The following is a 17100-nucleotide window of genomic DNA, read 5'->3' as shown; positions in this document are numbered from 1 at the left end:
AGTTGTGAGAAAGAGAATCTATTGTTTTTTGTAAGCTACTAGTAGGCAGCAAGAGCAGTGTATGGTTAGTACTTGGAACACTTCTACATATTGCACCTGGTGCACCTCCACTTTGTGTGTGAGCACTTATGTTCCTCCAAATGGACAAAATGTTCCCCATGAGGCCTCTTTGCTAGGCCTCACTTCTCACTTTGAAAGTAAAATGTGTGTCCTGTGTGTGTTTTGTGTAGCCTATGGTTTTCTCTTTTGTCAAGTGCCCTCTCCATCCGGCTTTGTCCTCTCCCCAAGAGGTAGCAGCCCTGCCCCAACACTCCCCGCCCCCACTTATACCATCCCACCCAACCCAACCCCGCCCCCAGCCCCACCCTTCCAGTGGACCGTGGCACATGTCTACTCGGCCTGAGCGTCGTAGTTGGCTCCGCCCGCCTTCTTCAGCTCCATGCGGAGGTAGTCCTCATCCACTTCCCTTGGGTCACTGAGCATGAACTCCTTGGCAAAGTTCTGCAGAGACAAAATACATGTTTAAGTGAAGATGAGTGTGGACCAGAAGGTAAAGTTATCTACATCAGTTTCTGGGGACAAAATCTATGTTTGATACCCAGCCTTATGTTTGGTTATTTATTAAGTCTGTATTTCAGTTACAGTAGATTCTGTAATTGTGTAAAATGGTTGTTTTTGCTAAATTATGGACTTTATATAGAAAAGAACTGCAATGAAAACCCAGCTGATGTCAGGTTTACAGTGGGTAATATAAATGATTAATGTAAGTCTTGATATCTGAAACTCCTTGGCCATTAAATCTAGCAGACAAAGAGTATTTCAGCGACACATATGCAACATGTTTCAATACTGGAGCATCCTACAATGTGCAGGTGAAGAGAATAATTGTTTCTAAATTAACATGTTAAAAGTACCAAGCAGAGTTTTTGACCAATAGTGGGACTAGAGCAGTGTTTTGATGGGTGGCCCCCACTATTTGTAACTCGTGCCCTACTCGCATTACCATAGTGAGACACATGTACATACACAAACATGTGTGATGCAAATCATACAGCGGCTGATGGTGTCACACTATTCCACTGACTGACATTTGATGATCTTAAGAAGCAAAGAGTAGCAATGAAGAAGAAGACTGCTAGCTAGCAAACATGGATGTAAACAATGCAGTATTCAATATATTTAAAAATCAGCATTGCATACGATTTATGAGAAATGAAATGCATTCAACCTGTTTGTTAGGTCTCAAGGATACACGCCATGCGTTTTGGTGAGGAACACTGATTGTAAACAGTTTTTGTTTACAAGAAAATTCCACAGGGTACCTTTAAAGCTGCATTACTTGCAAACAAAAACTGCATATTATCTTGTTTGTTTTGTACACATCCAGGAGACACAGAGCAACATTGGCATTCATTTGGAATAATGTATTTGGTCACCTGATGAATTTAAGTCCAATCTCTACTCTCCTTTTAGCTCTGTTTTGGTCTCTGCTATCTCTTGAGAAGGGGAAATATCTGGTAGTTTAGTTACTAAATGCTCCACTATGTTCACCAGCTAGTTGCTAACTGTGTCTGTCTGCTGTTTGGTGCTGAACAGGTAGTGTACAGTGGGTTTATAAGAGCTTCTCTACTTAAAACAGCTGCCTGGTGCTGCTGGAAACAAGGTGATGGGAGTGAACCAAAACAATGAGCTGAAAGGCACTAAAAATCTGAGAGGGGCTGCAGATTTTCTGATAATGTTCTCTGGGTTCGTTACTATGAGCAACCCCTCTCACATTACCCATCATATTTTTTTCCATTGTTAATAAAAAATATTGATTAATGCTGCTTTAACATATTTGACTATGATAAACATTTAGCACATTCTGCTATGTATGTTCTCTGTATGTTCTGTTGCTTATTTTGCCCACCGCCACATTTTATTTTCATATCATCGAGAGATCAAATGGTTGTTTTTAAAAATTCTCCTTTCATTACATTGTACACAGCATCCTGTTGCTACATCACCCCTGCAACCACCCACTTTCCCCAAAGGGCCCATTACAATTCTAATTCACTCTCATGATGACAATCATTACTTTAATTGCTACTTTCTCCACACATGCAACACAACAGAGTCTCTGACCTGCACGATCTCTTTGACCAACGCCTTGTCGGTGCTGATCTTGGCGCGCTGCAGCCCGCTGATGTTCTCACCAATCCAGGTGATGAGGGTGAACTTGGCTCTTTTGCTCATGGCGTCTCCTGTCGTGATCCGGACGAAGCCGAACAGACGAGCGTCATCTAAGGGAAGAGATGGAAAAGACTGAGTAGAGCTAAAAATTATGATTATTATTTTAGCATATTCCCTACAGGATTATCACAAAATATCAGTGTTTGGCAGCTTAGGTTGATATTGGCCTTCAATACTCATGCTGGTCACACCCTAGTAAAAACACACACACACACTCTGATCAGGGGCTGACACACACAAACAGCTGTAAATCATTTTCTCGGCCAGGCAGGTACTGACAGACCTCCTGTCATGTGATGTAAAGTCATGCTCTGTTTTCCCCTCAAAAAATGCTCAACCAAACATATAAAACGTCTTCAATCAATAGAGTAGAATAGATAATAACAGATGCAGCTGATGAGGAAACACAGCTGCATAACAATCACTTAAAGCAAACTGAAATTAAAATTCATTTTTTTGAATTCAGTATCAGTATAGATATCCTTAGTGTTTGTTTTGACTTGTGTACTTATTCAGTCAAAATTGTAATTACCAAAAAGAAAAAATTGAAGTTTGATTTATGAATGTGATAGCTCCCCCTACTTCGATGTTTTTGGGTTCCGACTGACAGTGTTACTACTGTTATTTGATTGGTGCAATGAAATTACAGTGTGAGCAGGCAATACAAACAGTGTGGTGGGCACTAAAGGTAGTTTGTAATGTCACTTCAGTTCCAAAGGCCACATGTATGTAGCTAACCAGATAGCAGGCCGATGTCGTTAACCGTCCCATCTGTGAGCTCACCAATCCCCACGTTACTTTGTACATTAGTTACTCTATAAATGAGTTATTCAGTGTAATGAATCACAGAGTAATGTATGGAGTGCAGAGGTTACAGAACTACTCGTTGCTGTGAGTTTTGACAGTCTGGACCCATGAAAGAGAAACAGCTAATGCTAGCTAGAAACTCTCTCTCTCTGTATTGTGGGATAAACACAGCACAGAGTGTGCAGGAGCGAACCGATGACTCAGCAGGCGTTGAAATAATGTCTAGTGGGAATCAGTACTGCGCTGGGATAACATCCACTTTGCAGGTGGAATTCAAATGTAACACCACAATGGGACCTCTGAAATGTTGAATGCTGCAAAGGGTCTTGAATTGGTGACAGTTGATAGCAGCATTATGGGAGCTTCAGTGTTGCACTGCAGATGAATGCAAGTGCAGGGTTCAGAGTGACGCCTGCGTGCGTGCATGCATGCATGTGTGTGTGTGTGTGTGTGTGTGTGTGTGTGTGTGATAGAAAAATCTATGAGGAAGTATTCAGGTCAATAGACTAAATGAGTAAAATCTTTTGTGAGCCTTGCAGTTGTGTCACAAAGCTCCCAGTGACCACGCCTGTCACCGTCATGGTGGTCCGCTACAGAATGTCTGAATACATACATACAATCAGACAACAGGAAAAGACAGAAGAAACATTAAAGAACATTTCAGCAGCTCTTGTTTTTTCCTGACTTTTACTTCTTCAGGGCTCTAAAAACCTATTCAAATGAATCAATATGACAAGTGAACATCACTTGTAAGTTGACAAAAGCTTGGTTATAAAGGGTAACAAACCAAAAACGTTTGGGAACCAGTGCTGTAGCCTGAAGCTTCCGGTAACAACCACTCAACCATGTCATTTTCCAGTAATATCCCCTACTGAGTGAAGACAAAATGACATTTACACTTGGTGTATGAATATGAATAAAGAGGAGGTTGAAGTTTTCTGTCCTGGTTTATTGAAAAAAAACACTATCTTGACATTTTAAAAAGTCAAAAATGTTTTTGAAGTGGCCTTGGCATTTTTAATGTATTTTATTGTCCTGTGTGAGACAATGACCACCACAATAATTACACAACACTAAATATCTAGAATACTGCAACCAGAAGAATCTGTGATAGTGGAATTTCTGCTGTCTCATGATATATACCCGCCCTAGCTGTTACATCAGCTGAAAGCCCTTTGTCGCCTAGTGAATAAATGCCCAAAGTCTCCTTTCACTCACTATTTCTCTCCATGCAACTCTATACTTCTTTTACTTTGCTCTGCTATGCAATCACCTATTTCACGCCTACAGTATTTCTGTCACCACTTTTTCTAACGAATTTGCTCAGGCTGTCTTGTCTGCCATGTCTGCAGGCAGTATGGTGTCATCGTGTAACAATAACATGAACAGCTCTCATTATAATCTTCCAGATGTTCTTGTCTCTGTGTGACTGAGAGCGCAACTATGAACCACAAGACAAAACTGGCCTAAGGCCCAAGCAGAACAGTGCAGCTGACAAACAGTGTCACAAACACCGACTTGAAATTCACATCCTGGGTAATTGGGTTAAAAATACACACAGTTCAAGTGTAAATCCATTAAAGATAGACTTCTGCAGAGGCCAATAAATGTTTGGTTGACAGATTGATCAAAAATCAGCCTTTCTGCTTGAGACTCACTGCAGTGCACAACTGACTGACAGCCAAAAATGTTCACTGTCACTGTTTTAAGGCTCCACTAGGCAACATTTTTATGTAACATCACCCTAAAAGTAGGAGAGAGAATTCCTTCCCCACTGACTGAGACGCTACAGCATCACACACCTGCCAGTCTGGGAATCATGAGCATGTTTTGTGCAGTTCACTGAAGGTAGGGATGGAAGTGGATCGTAATAGTATTAACCATGGTTAGCTTGTTTGCACTTGATAAGTCAATTGATTAATCAACAGACAGAATTTTGACAATAAGTTAATTGCTTAAGTCATTTATCAAGCTGAAATACTAAACATTCATTGGTTCCTGCTTCTCAAACATGAGCATTTTCCCTGTTTTGTCATTTTGGCTTGAACACTTTTGGGTTTTAGAAAGTGGGTCACACAAAACAAACAAACTGAAGATATCACCTTGGGCTCTGGGAAATTATGATTGACATTTTCTGCTATTTTCTGGCATTTCGCTGAGTAAATGAAGGGAACTCCTGTGATTGAGTATTGCACTTCCACAAAGCTGAAGTGCTGGCCTGAGACAGATTATGATCAGAATCTAAGCAACGGAAGCTAAGATAACCTGACTTACTGAGAAACACTGGATCCTACACTTCCCATAATGCAACTCAATAGCATCTTTCAATCGACCTTGCTGCCTGGTAAACGCCCATGTCTTTCAAACCCCATACCCCCAGATTGTAATGCCGGCTTTCTGTTACAAAGTTTTTGGCTCCAAGCCCAAGCTGAGGTAACCCTGATGACATCACTATGCCATCATCAGGGTTATCTTCTCTACAGCCAACGACAGATGGTGGGTTAATCATGCTCTTATTAATACATACTGAAATGTGCTATGAAAAAGAAATTATTATTAATATTATTAATATCATTATTATTACTACTACTTTAAACAGACAGTTAAAACACAGTCTTTATCTTCTATAGAGTAACAACACCTGAAAAAAGTTTTTTTAAATCCACACTTCCCAACTCACACAAATATGCATTAATCAACCACCCAAACCAACAAACCTGGAAACCCTTCAACTTTTTTTTACCAACCATGTTTACTGAACACCAGTAGGCTCAGTCAGCTGTGGTCACGGAGCAACGAGATGCAGCCGGGAAACAACGCGCTGCAGTTTAGTTGTGAAATGTGTGATTATTACGACTTTTGGACTACCAACAGGAAAAACAAAAGGGGTAAACTATGTCCTGCTATCATTCTGGAGCTTGTTTTCTGCTCCTTTGTTGAGGAAATAATGTAGTTTTAGCTGTGTGTGCTTGAGTAGGCGACTTGTTATTACAGGGGTTTTTGTTGTGAAATGTGTAGTGGTTGATGGAGGCAGCTAGCTGTCTCGTTAGCTGGAGAGCTAATATCTTCAGGGTGTTACTAGTTGGATAGCACCATTTTTGTTGTGTTGTTGTGTTGTTATGTCGGTCATTTGTTGACGTTAACAGGAGAAAGGTAAGGCACTTAAGAGTGCGCAAAAACGTCAATGTCCCAATGTCAAATCTATGAGCTGAGCGGGAGATCGTTTTTGATTAGACACATCGACTCAAGAGCCATAGAAGACATTATAAAACAGTTTTCACAGGCTGAGTAGCACTAGTCATCAATCTGAAATTAACATGTAAAATTAGTGGAGTGCCCCTTTAATTGATTAACCGTAAAATAATTAACTAATTAATTGGTAATTAAGATAATTGTTAGTTCCTGCACCAATTAAAATTAGAAGAAATGGTTTCTGAAGTACTAACTGGCAACAGTCCATGCTGGTGATATGCTAACAAGCTAGCCTTTTTTAAAAGAAACTTGAACACTCAGCAGGACATTTATTTAGTTTTATGATTTTAAGTTAAAATATGTGAATTTAGAATGATAAATTCTGGTAACGGTGGTAACAAACAGATTTAGGTGATGATAGTGGTCAGTTGATTCTACTAAATTGCATTAGGATTTTTTACAGTGCGACCAGGATAATCTTTATGTACCTGTTGAAGCAGCTGATAAAGACTTTCCTGGCAGAGCCTCAGCCGCACTGCTCTCACATCAGACCAGCTGCACATTAGCCACTGTAAAGAGTCTTATCAGTGGGGCCGCAAAGGACATCGCCAGTTTCAATGTCCCGCCTGGAGCAATACACACACACACGGTCGCCCGATTCAACTGATTAACTCAAGGTGAATCACCTCATCACTAAAACAATACTGATGTATAGTGATTTAGCGATTTATTAATGAATGGGGCCTTTGTATGCTCTGTCTTTATAACTGTTTTAGGACAGATGCCAGAGAGGAACCAGTGCCATTCAGATCACACACAAATACAGTCACCCCAACCTGGAGCTTGCCCACACCCCCACACTTCCTCCCTCTGCCACATTCTTCCTGGTTTGTCTTCTCTTTAAAGCAATGCTGACTCTGCAGCCAGCCCCCCCTCCGCTGCAGAGAAAACTGCACTGAAACTACAACAATGATGACACAGCAAAAAAGACTGAGTGTTGTTGGGAGAGGGGTAGTTCTACATAAATTGACTTTGTTTCAACACAGCAAAGGTTGGCAGCTGACAGCTTATCTTCCTGTGTATGCTCCTTCAGCCCACACTCAGTCCCACTGCGACGCAGCCTGGAAACTGGAGCCGTCTCCTGTGGATGGTGTCAGGTGGGTTTAGTGAGGAGTGGTGTTACCAGTGTGTTAAATGAGTCCAACTTTGAACTAAAAGCAGGGCCTGAGGATGATGATGTCAGTAAGTTGGCCATTTCATTTGGTGTGGATCCTCCCAAAGGACGATATCAATCCTCAACACTTTTTTGTACCGTCCAAAATACATCTTTTTTTAGACAAAGTTCTTGTGCGACTGCTTGTGTTTGGACAACATTTGACATTTAAGAACTTTAGCTTCTTTTGTTAAACTAAAAAAAATTTTTTGTAAAAAAAAAAGAAAAAAAAAAGTTTATTTTCCACAAAGTGAGATGTCAAAAAACACAAACAAAAATAAACCTAGTTGTAATGATTGTTTACTAACACTTTGGTCCAAGGTATCTTAAGAGATAAAGGAATATAAAGAGATAAAGAGATAGGAATTAGCTGAATGAATTTGGATTTGGATTCATGGTCCCAAGAGGATGAATTCTACAGTTCTGGTTAAACTTCTGTTCTTTACTTTAGCGCCACCAATAGGCCAAATTTCCAGATATAAAAAGATATCAAACTCACGTAGATCACACATTCATGCTACCCAGAAGATGAACCCTTTAGACTAGCGCTGCCCTAGCACAAAAAGCTAAACTATGGAATTATTTCGCTCCACCCAGACACTTTACATTGTTGATTGTGATGTAATGAACATTGAATCCTCTAGAGGCCGCAAATCTGGCTCGTGAATTTTATATAATACATACATACATATATATTTTTTTATATATGAAAGGTCATGGGAAGACCATGACCTTCAATGAAGCATGACTGTCTGAATGCAATTTTTTTTTCAATCTAGTAGATGTTAGGATATTTCACAGGATAAGGGAAAAGGCTGACCTGCTGGTGGCGCTAGATTAAAAGTAAGGGCATTCATTCATTGGGCTTCATCCTCTGGGGATCTTGAATATCTGAACCGAAATTCTTAGCAATCCATCCAACAGTTATTAAGACATTTCACTCAAAACTAAAACTGTGAGTAAAGTAGGTCAGTAAGCTTCATCCTCTGGACACTACGAATGTCTTTACCAAATTCAATGGCATGCCATTCAGTAGTTTTCAAGATATTTCAGGCTGAACTAAAAATGTCAACTACAATTCTGACCTGCTGGTGGTGCTAGATTAGAACCAAATTTCTTAGCGATCCATCCAACAGCCAAGACATTTCATTCAAAACTTAAAATGTCAACCTCATGTGGCACCAAAGGTAAAGTTAGGGGCTCACCAAAGTAACTAAGCTTCATCCGCCAGGCACTATGAATGTCTTAACCAAATTGAATCCAGTAATTGTCTCAATATTTCAGTCTGGACAAAGGTGAAAGACAGACTGACCAAACAGTTGTGGGACAACTCCCCTACATACAGTATCTTGCATTGATTCAGGTTGTACACACCAGAGCCACTATTTTTGCAACCTGCAGCTGAATAAGTTAAAAATCAATATTCAACAGGAGTCCTCCTCATCTCGGCTCACTGGAACGACCAGTCTGCATCAGCCTCTGCTACACTCAGAGGGAGTTTTCTGCAGTTACAACTTCACAGCTAAATAAGGAAAAACAGAGGTGTCTGATAATGTGTGTGTCATCTCTGAACAGGAAGTAACGGCAAACCCACCAGCTGAGCTGTTGTAAAGCACAGCGATATACGAGTTATTTCAACACAGGAATGTGAGCTCTGAAATATCAGGAAGGGAAAAAAAAGGAGTTCAGCCCTGGGGCCGTGAGCTTTAAAGACAACAACAGCAAGCATCAGAAACAGCCACACCCAACATCTGAGCAGATGCTTTACTTTAGAGGAACTTACATTTGAGTGCGACTTTTTTCTCTATATACATCCAACCAGCAGTTAGCAAGTTATTTTTATTTCTCCCTGGGAATCATTATCTTAAAGTCCCTAGTTTACTTTTTTGTTATTTTTCTCTCCTTGTGAGGAAGAAAACTGAGCTCCATACAGACAGAAATACTACTAATCACCGTGCTGTGCAGTGAATACAAAGCAGACAGGAAACTTCATTAAAAAAAGACACATGCACACACACACAAACAATATCAGGCAAGAGGGAAACAAGTTCATAAATAAGTATTGCTTTTATTCGGCTGTATGTACATGCTTGAGAAGGAGTGCTTTCTATTTTTATCCTGAAGTATTGTTAGAAGTGACGGGTGAAAAAATTGATCTCAAATTCAAAGTAGACTTCCCATCTTCCCATTGTCGTAATTCAGGGGCAAATTTGCGCTGTTGGCCTTAAAGGTGACCTTATTGTTTCACCTTGTAAAAACTAGCGATGAGATATTGTAGAACAGATTATGCAATGCAATGCATATAGTGTTAAGTGCTGTGACAGCATTGCTACAGGGCTCAAGGCCAATGGGTGACAGAGCACAGAGTCTTAAAAGATTAGTGTCCCGCCAAGTCAAGCCGTGTGCCATATAGACTGTTTAACCCGTCCAGAGAAGGAGCACACAGGCCACATACAAACCACAAAATCTGGACTAGTTAGCAGAAGGAGAGAAGTTTTACCCATTCATTACACTGGTTAGACTAATAACAGCTTGGGTGATGGGTCCATTTAGAATAAAATCTGCTCTTTACCTGTGCACATCCTTTTGAAGTCCTCATAGTCAGTCCCTTGTCCTCCAGGCACAATCATAGAGCCCTCATATTTAAACACAGCCCTGGAAGATGCAGAATACACACTGCGTTATTAATCCATGCATTAGCCACCCTCATGATCCGTGCATTCACAACAGTAGCATTATGTGCATATCAGATCCATTTTGCAAAAAGAGGCAGAGCACAAAATGCCTAAGACGCCCATGCAAGGTGGCAGCTGCGTGTCAGCCATGTGGTAGTGTCACTACTATAACGTTATCCTCTCTGAATACAGGACAAAGGAAATTACTTCTGCCCCGCTGGGCCTCATAACAGTGCAGTGTGTGACCGCCTAATAGCCAGAATACAGATCAGCTCAGACCAGAGGGACAGGACACTGAAAGCTGCATGTATATTAGACTATATTCTTATAAGCACATGCACTGGAATCCTGGCTTAATCTATCAAGTGTGAAACAATCCACTATTTCTCACTTGCAGGCGATCCCCCAATATGTGTAATTCTCGCGCCTACTCAGAGAAAAGATGACGAACTTCTTTTAAAAATCTAGCAATTTAAGGTTACCATACATAACTGCAAAAGTATCAATTGCACAAAATAAATCGTAATATATTTTCTGTGTCTCAATGTATCGATCGTCTATTCGGCACGTATCCTGTCCGCCAAACGGCGCTTACTTTAATACATTTTACATTTTTACAAATGGTCGACCTCTCATTTTCGCATCCATCTCCAACGAAAAGACTGCACAGTGGGCGGTAACACACTGTGCGTATTACATTTCCAACTGAGAATAGATCGGAAAAAAGATTTTTCGGTGGATTATATGGTCGCCGAAGTGAAGAATGACAAGTAAATATTCACAGTAGGTCCTGGATTGTATGTTTTACACATTGACTTTTTGGTAATTTGCAACACAATATACAACAGTCTGATTCGTTAACGGAGTTTGGATGTGTAACCATGTCCGCACACTCACCAATTGGTGTCCGTGTTATCGTCTCTGACTTGGTTGTAAGCCTCTCTGCAAGCCTCTTTATCGATCTGGGTTGCCATTTTTCGGATGGACAGGAGTCAGATAGTCGAAGTCAACGTTGAATGAAGTCCAAAGCAGGGAAAACTAAGTTAGCTACACAGTGATAAAGCAGCTAACTGATACAGTTGATGTTATACATCAGAGAACTATAACTATAAACGTTGAGTTATACAATAGGCTTCACTCCAAAATCACGACCACCGCACTGGAACAATTGAACCGGTCGGACTTCACGCTAAAAGACGGCTCTTCTTCTGGCAGCTTGGTTCATTTCCTGTATATTGCCACTTTATGGGCGTTGGTGATGTCAGTCAATCAGGTTGCCTGCAGAAAGACACAGAAGTCCCCCAGACGCCGGATTCACCTCCTCCTTGTGAATTGGTCAACGGTGCGAGGGCCGCTGTCAAGGCAGCCACAACACACAACTACTGTTTCCTGTGAGGACTTTCAGTAGAAAAGACAGGCTGCAACAAATTTATCATAAATCAATATTGAGTTGCAAAACAGTAATGTATTGCAGTTATATTATTTCTAATCAAACTTGGTGTAAAATTGTCAATGGTAGACACATAAATAATTACTTCTCTCTGTTTTAAGGGTTACATAACCAGTGTTGTTGTAGGACCACTGAAAGAATATTGTGCCTGGGCCCGACTGTATGTCCCCTAGGATCCTCACCTCTCAGCCCAATGAACAGTGTACTTTCAGTTTCACTCCATGATATATTTTATTGAGTTTGATAAAGAAAAGATAGCAGCAGTGGAGGAATTAATTTTTGAATACAGTGTCATGAGCCTGTGCTTTCATGGATAGATCTCCTCCTGAAGTGATTTGATTTGACATAGAAAAAAAATCCTCAGGAAACAACTTAGCCTATACAAACAACATCCAACAAAAATACAAAATCATATGAGAGCATGAAATGGGATTGTCACTATGCTACTGATTACATTGAATGGTTACTCATTTTATCTGTTCCTTCGTTCATATTGAAAGAAAAAGCAATACAATGTAGAGGTGAGAGGTGGAGATGCCAGTTTTGCTGTTTAGGAAAGGTTTTGTCATTTCATCCAACTCGTCCTCTGGGATAAACCAGGAAACAACAGAAGGCAACATCTCAAAATGTAAATTTATGGTGAACGTGACAAATAACTGCCACTAAGGTCAAAAGAGGAAAATCACGAGATGCATTTAATGGTGCAACAAATGTTGCATCGTTTATCGTTTATTGCTGGAAGTACAACTGTTTTGCTTTTGCACGCCAGAAAATACATAAAACTTTAATCTTTTGCAGTGACACGATTTACTTTATACTTTTTTATTGTGAAGGCAAATCGACCTACTTCCGGTTTTACTTTTACTCAATTTAGTAACTTGACACAGCTTAGTGCAAAGGGAATAACATTTTGTTTCGTTTCATTTGAATTTGTCGCAGGGGGGTGGTTGTGGTCTTTTGTTTGAACATATACAAGCACCCTGAAACATCAGGTTGTATACTACAACACTGTACTTTACAACTGTGTAATATGCTGTGCATTGTAACATTCTTATTAATGTGTACAACACAAAACTAGTATGTCTACAACACACTTTTAATGCAGTACAAACTATACACAGCTACTCTGAACAATACAGCATCTGTCAGCCAGGGCCGGGGCTTGCATGTGTATGTGGGCTGCATGGTGTGCAGTGTAAAGTTCAGTGATGAGGTAGCAGGCTGAGCTGGTCAGTGCAGCAGGCAGACAGCACAGAGGTCAAAGGTCTTCTCTCTCCTCCAGGGAGTCTTGAGTCCATCAGTTTCGCCGGCTTTCTGTGGATGACTGACACTGAGGAGACTCCAGAGGACAGACCACCACCTCCCCAGCATGAGCTCTAGCTCTCTGGGCTGTCTGTCTGTTGCTGCATCATCCTGCCACCTGGTGGTCTAACAGCCATCAGACCCTCTTGTTAATGGATAAATTATTTCCAATGATTCTGTGTCTCCTCCTCTCTTTCTGAATTTTCAGTTTGCTTTACTGGCATGACAGATAAAGACATTTTTGTTGCCAAAGCATAAAAAAAGAAAATAGTTGGCAAAGAAAACAGTGGTGATTATGATACAAAATGAGAAAAGGATTATCAACAGTGAACATTGATGTAATGTGTTATGTTCCTAAGATGTACATCCATGTACCTGATTGATACAGTCAGATCAGACACAACATACACTGTATGTTACAATAATTATCTCATATGTTATATGTTATTAAAGACCATTAGATGTGTGTTGACAGGATATTTGTCATCTGTCTGTTGTTGTCTTGTGGCAGCAGGCTACAAAGTGATTCGAGATTCAAGATTCAAGATCCTTTTATTGTCATTCAGCAAAACATCAGTGATGCAGAGCAGAACGAAATTACGAGCATGGTCCTGTTAAAAACACAGATAAATAAAAAGAAAAACAGTATATAAAAAGAGAGCTCTATAAATAAATCTATATAAAAAACTGAATGATAAATAATAAATAATTTCTGGACATTGCACAGGTGTGAGGTGTAAGGAACGTAAACATGAAAAGAAAGGGGGAGAGTTGTTGCACATATGATTGTGTAATATTGCACATACATAAATAAATAATATTGCACATTTGCATAGCAGCTGCCTGGCTAGGGATGAGAGAAAAAGACTAAAAACACAAAAGCACAGTCTGCTATCAGATTGGTGAGCAGTCTGAAAACAACCGGGTAGAAGCTGTTACCGAACCTAACAGCTGTACCTGCTTTACCTCCTGCCTGAAGGCAAGAGGGAGAACAGTTTGTTGCAGGGGTGAGTGGAGTCTCTCAGGATGCTGGTTGCTTTAGCCAGTAGGCGTTTTTGGGCCAGATCCTCTATGGGTGGCAGTGTGACCCCAATCATCCTTTCTGCTGTCCTCACCACTCTCCTCAGGGCCTTTCTGTCTGAGGTGTTAGAGTTTTCATACCAGAGAGGTGCTGCTGGTCAAAACATTCTCAATGGGGCCCCTGTAGAAGGTGGTGAGGATGGATGGATTGAGATGAGCCCTCCTCAGTCTCCACAGGAAATGTAGACTCTGGTGAGCCTTTTTCACTAGAGAGGAGGTGCGCAGGGACCAGGACAAGTTATTGGCCACATGAATCCCCAGGAACTTAATGTTCTGTATAGTCTCCACAGCAGTTCCATTGATGAGCATTGGGGTATGCATGGGCCGTTTCCTCCTGAAGTCAATCACCATCTCCTTGGTTTTTTCAATGTTCAGTACAAGGTTGTTATTCCTGCACCAGTTTGCAAAGAGCTTCACCTCCTGAGCCGCTAGTCTTGTGGTTTTCCTTTTCTCCCGCAACAGAAAAATCATTTTCCATCATCTGATGGCTTCAATGGATGACACAGGTATGACTGTGAGGACGACTGGTTGCTGATGAAGGTCAAGCCAGCTGGTCCAGGGGTTTCACATCCACACAACACTGATTACTATGCAGTGGAGTGTGGTTCTGACTGGTTTAGATGGAGCCAAACTTTAACTGATCTTTTAAAATTTTTCACATGTAGGGGGGGATATTACAAGTCCTACATGCAGTGTTTGGTGTATTTTGAGGAGCCTTAATTATAGGTTCTATTTTGTATGTGTTCCGCCCTCTAATGGGCTTCACAATTGGTTTACTCTACAAGGCTCCGCCTTAGTACCAGAGAATGATCATTGCACTTACCGCCCAATCAGGAGGTAGCAACCGCACAGCACCCTCCCACTATAAAACCCCAGTGCTGCTCATCTCTCTTTTCCACTCAACCACCTTGAGAACCAATTGTCTGCAAACTTCATTTCACCATCCAGTGTCACAGAAGAATCAAGGTGTTTGCTAGCAAGTCCTGCTTTGTGCCTCGCATATTCCACCTGTGGATTCTCACGAATCCTGCCTCTGCTGCCTGGATTGGCATCATTAGGCCAAGGCTGATTCCTGCCCCGCCTGCAGGCAAAAGTTCACTGAGTCCCTCTGCTCCCTCCATGCATCTTGCCTGGTGCCAGTGGTGCAGGGCACGACAGCTCAGTCCAAGCCGTGGGATGAGTACAACGAGGAGAATGACCATTGCGTCTACAAGGAGGAAGACCCAGCATCCCTTTTCTGAGACGATGACCCTCTGGCAGCCCACTGCTATCTGCTCGAAGACCTGCCCGGGCTGTTTGCCTTGGCTGCCAAGAGGATGGCAAGCCCGCCGCCACCACCATTGCCCTCCAGGACACTGAGTGAGGATTTCATCACAGGCGTCCTCGCCCAACCTCATGGGAGGCCTCGCCCTCATGTCGTCTCTCCCTAGATGGCAGCCATTCTCAGCTTCATACTATGTGAGTGGGACACTACGCTGTCCACTAAGCCCCCAGTGGTGGCCTACGGCTCGTATTCCACTGTCGAGGACTGGGAGTGGGACAAGGGAGTGCCACCCATTGAGGACACAGTCAGGGTCTGCCTCCCCCCTTCCACCTCCCTCTGGCCTGGTGGTCGGCCATTGCTCCTGTCTGAGAGGGACAGAGTAACGGTCAGTTTTTTCGACTGCTGTTATGCTGGTTCCGCCGTGGTGGTAGCACTGGCCAACAACATGGCTTTTTGGCAGGATCTCTGGACCGCCTCACACACCAAAAGACCAAACTGACTGCTCCAGAGATCGTGGAGGTGCAGACGACGGCGGCTGCACTCCTCCGTATGTCCCAGGCATTCACCATTGACAGTGGCTGCACCATGTGTGATACTCAGGTGGGACACAAGCACTTCTGGCTGGGCCTGTCCACCCTGAGAGAGCATGAGCAGCGACTGCTGATGAATGCGTCCTTCTCCACCAAGTACCTGTTTGACAGGGACATCCATGTCATGATTGACTGGCCAGTGATGATTGTGTTTGCATGTGATGGCGGAGGTGGGAGCCGTGTGCAAGCTATCCCGACTGGCTTTGTGGCTTGGGGGAAAGATGGAGACCAAAACATGACAGCAGCGGAGCAGTTTTCCACACAAACTAGCCCGCAGCCTGATAGGGTGAGTATTTTTTCCTTATCAGTTGTGTACAGCGGGCCAAGGTGAAAGGCAAGGGCCTCACCTAGCCCCGAATATAAATTTTCCTTGGCGTTCTCTGCAACTGGCTCACCAGGGAACAGAGCAAGGGATGCAGCAGTGTCATTGTTAGCCTTAGCCACTTCTCGGTCCTTTCTACCGGGGCCCCATGTGCACTCCATTCCGCGATGGGAGAGACAGGATGGGTGGGCCCATTCTAGTTGTCCCTGTGGCCCTCTCTCTGCCTGGCTAGACAAAACTCTGCAGAAGGGCTATTCACTGCAATTCTGCTGCCAACCTCCTCCATTCAGCTGCAGCCCACTGCTATCTGCTTGAAGACCTGCCTGAGCTGTTTGCCTCGGCCGCCAAGAGGATGGCAACCTCACTGCCACCATCGCTGCCCTCCAGGACACTGAGTGAGGATTTCACCACAGGCCTCCTCACCCAACCTCATGGGAGGCCTTGCCCTCATGTTGTCTCTCCCTAGATGGCACCCATTCTCAACTATGCACTACGTGAGCGGGACACTCTGCTGTCCACTAAGCCCCCAGTGGTGGCCTATTCAGAACTGCAGTAGTCTGTTCAGAACTGCTAGCTGCTTTAGCTTAGCAGTTTAGCTTAGCAGTTAATGATGGCTTTCCTCTCTTCCTCTCGCTCCTCTGCTCTCTCTTGCTCAGTGTGTCCAATGTTTAGCTATTCCTCTGCCTCCTTTAGTGATAATGGTACATGTAATAAATGCTGTTTATTTGCAGTGTTGGAAAACCAATTGTTAGCTACTGTAGTTAGCCAGCTGGCTGACCCAGGCTGACCCAGAGTAGGTCCTACTCCCCTGGCAGCTGGGAAGCAAGGGTGGCTGGGTGACTGTCTGAAGGAAGCACAACCCTAAGCAGAAGCCCACAGTTCACCACCAACCAGTTCATGTTTCTGACAGGTTCTCCCCACTCAGCAACACACCTACTGAGAAACCAACTCTGATTATTGGCAATTCCATTGT

The 17100-nt window shown here is 42.6% G+C and overlaps 1 protein-coding gene across 1 annotated transcript; it reads right to left on the bottom strand.

Annotated features, from left to right (window-relative positions):
- Positions 1-360: 360 nt before the first annotated feature.
- cotl1 (coactosin-like F-actin binding protein 1) lies at positions 361-11476 on the bottom strand. The gene is made up of 4 exons (XM_044357063.1): positions 11017-11476; positions 10017-10099; positions 2125-2282; positions 361-501 (listed from the first exon to the last, which is right to left on the bottom strand). Exons 1-4 carry the CDS (start codon positions 11091-11093, stop codon positions 391-393), a joined length of 429 nt encoding a protein of 142 aa, XP_044212998.1. The 5' UTR covers positions 11094-11476; the 3' UTR covers positions 361-390.
- Between the last annotated feature and the right edge of the window lie 5624 nt (positions 11477-17100).

This window comes from Thunnus albacares, chromosome 7 (genome assembly GCF_914725855.1).
Source record: "Thunnus albacares chromosome 7, fThuAlb1.1, whole genome shotgun sequence".
Taxonomy (NCBI): domain Eukaryota; kingdom Metazoa; phylum Chordata; class Actinopteri; order Scombriformes; family Scombridae; genus Thunnus; species Thunnus albacares.
The sequence above is the reverse complement of the archived record's forward strand: the minus strand, read 5'-3'. Positions and strand labels throughout refer to the sequence as shown.

What these genes read in the sequence shown, in the direction of transcription:
- cotl1 (XM_044357063.1), bottom strand. Translation starts at nt 11,093, where the DNA reads ATGGCAACCCAGATCGATAAAGAGGCTTGCAGAGAGGCTTACAACCAA. An exon ending in CTTCAAAAGGATGTGCACAG is followed by an intron (nt 2,283 to 10,016) that starts GTAAAGAGCAGA and finishes CTCTTCCCTTAG; the next exon opens with ATGACGCTCGTCTGTTCGGC. An exon ending in TGGTCAAAGAGATCGTGCAG is followed by an intron (nt 502 to 2,124) that starts GTCAGAGACTCT and finishes TTGTCTCTGCAG; the next exon opens with AACTTTGCCAAGGAGTTCAT.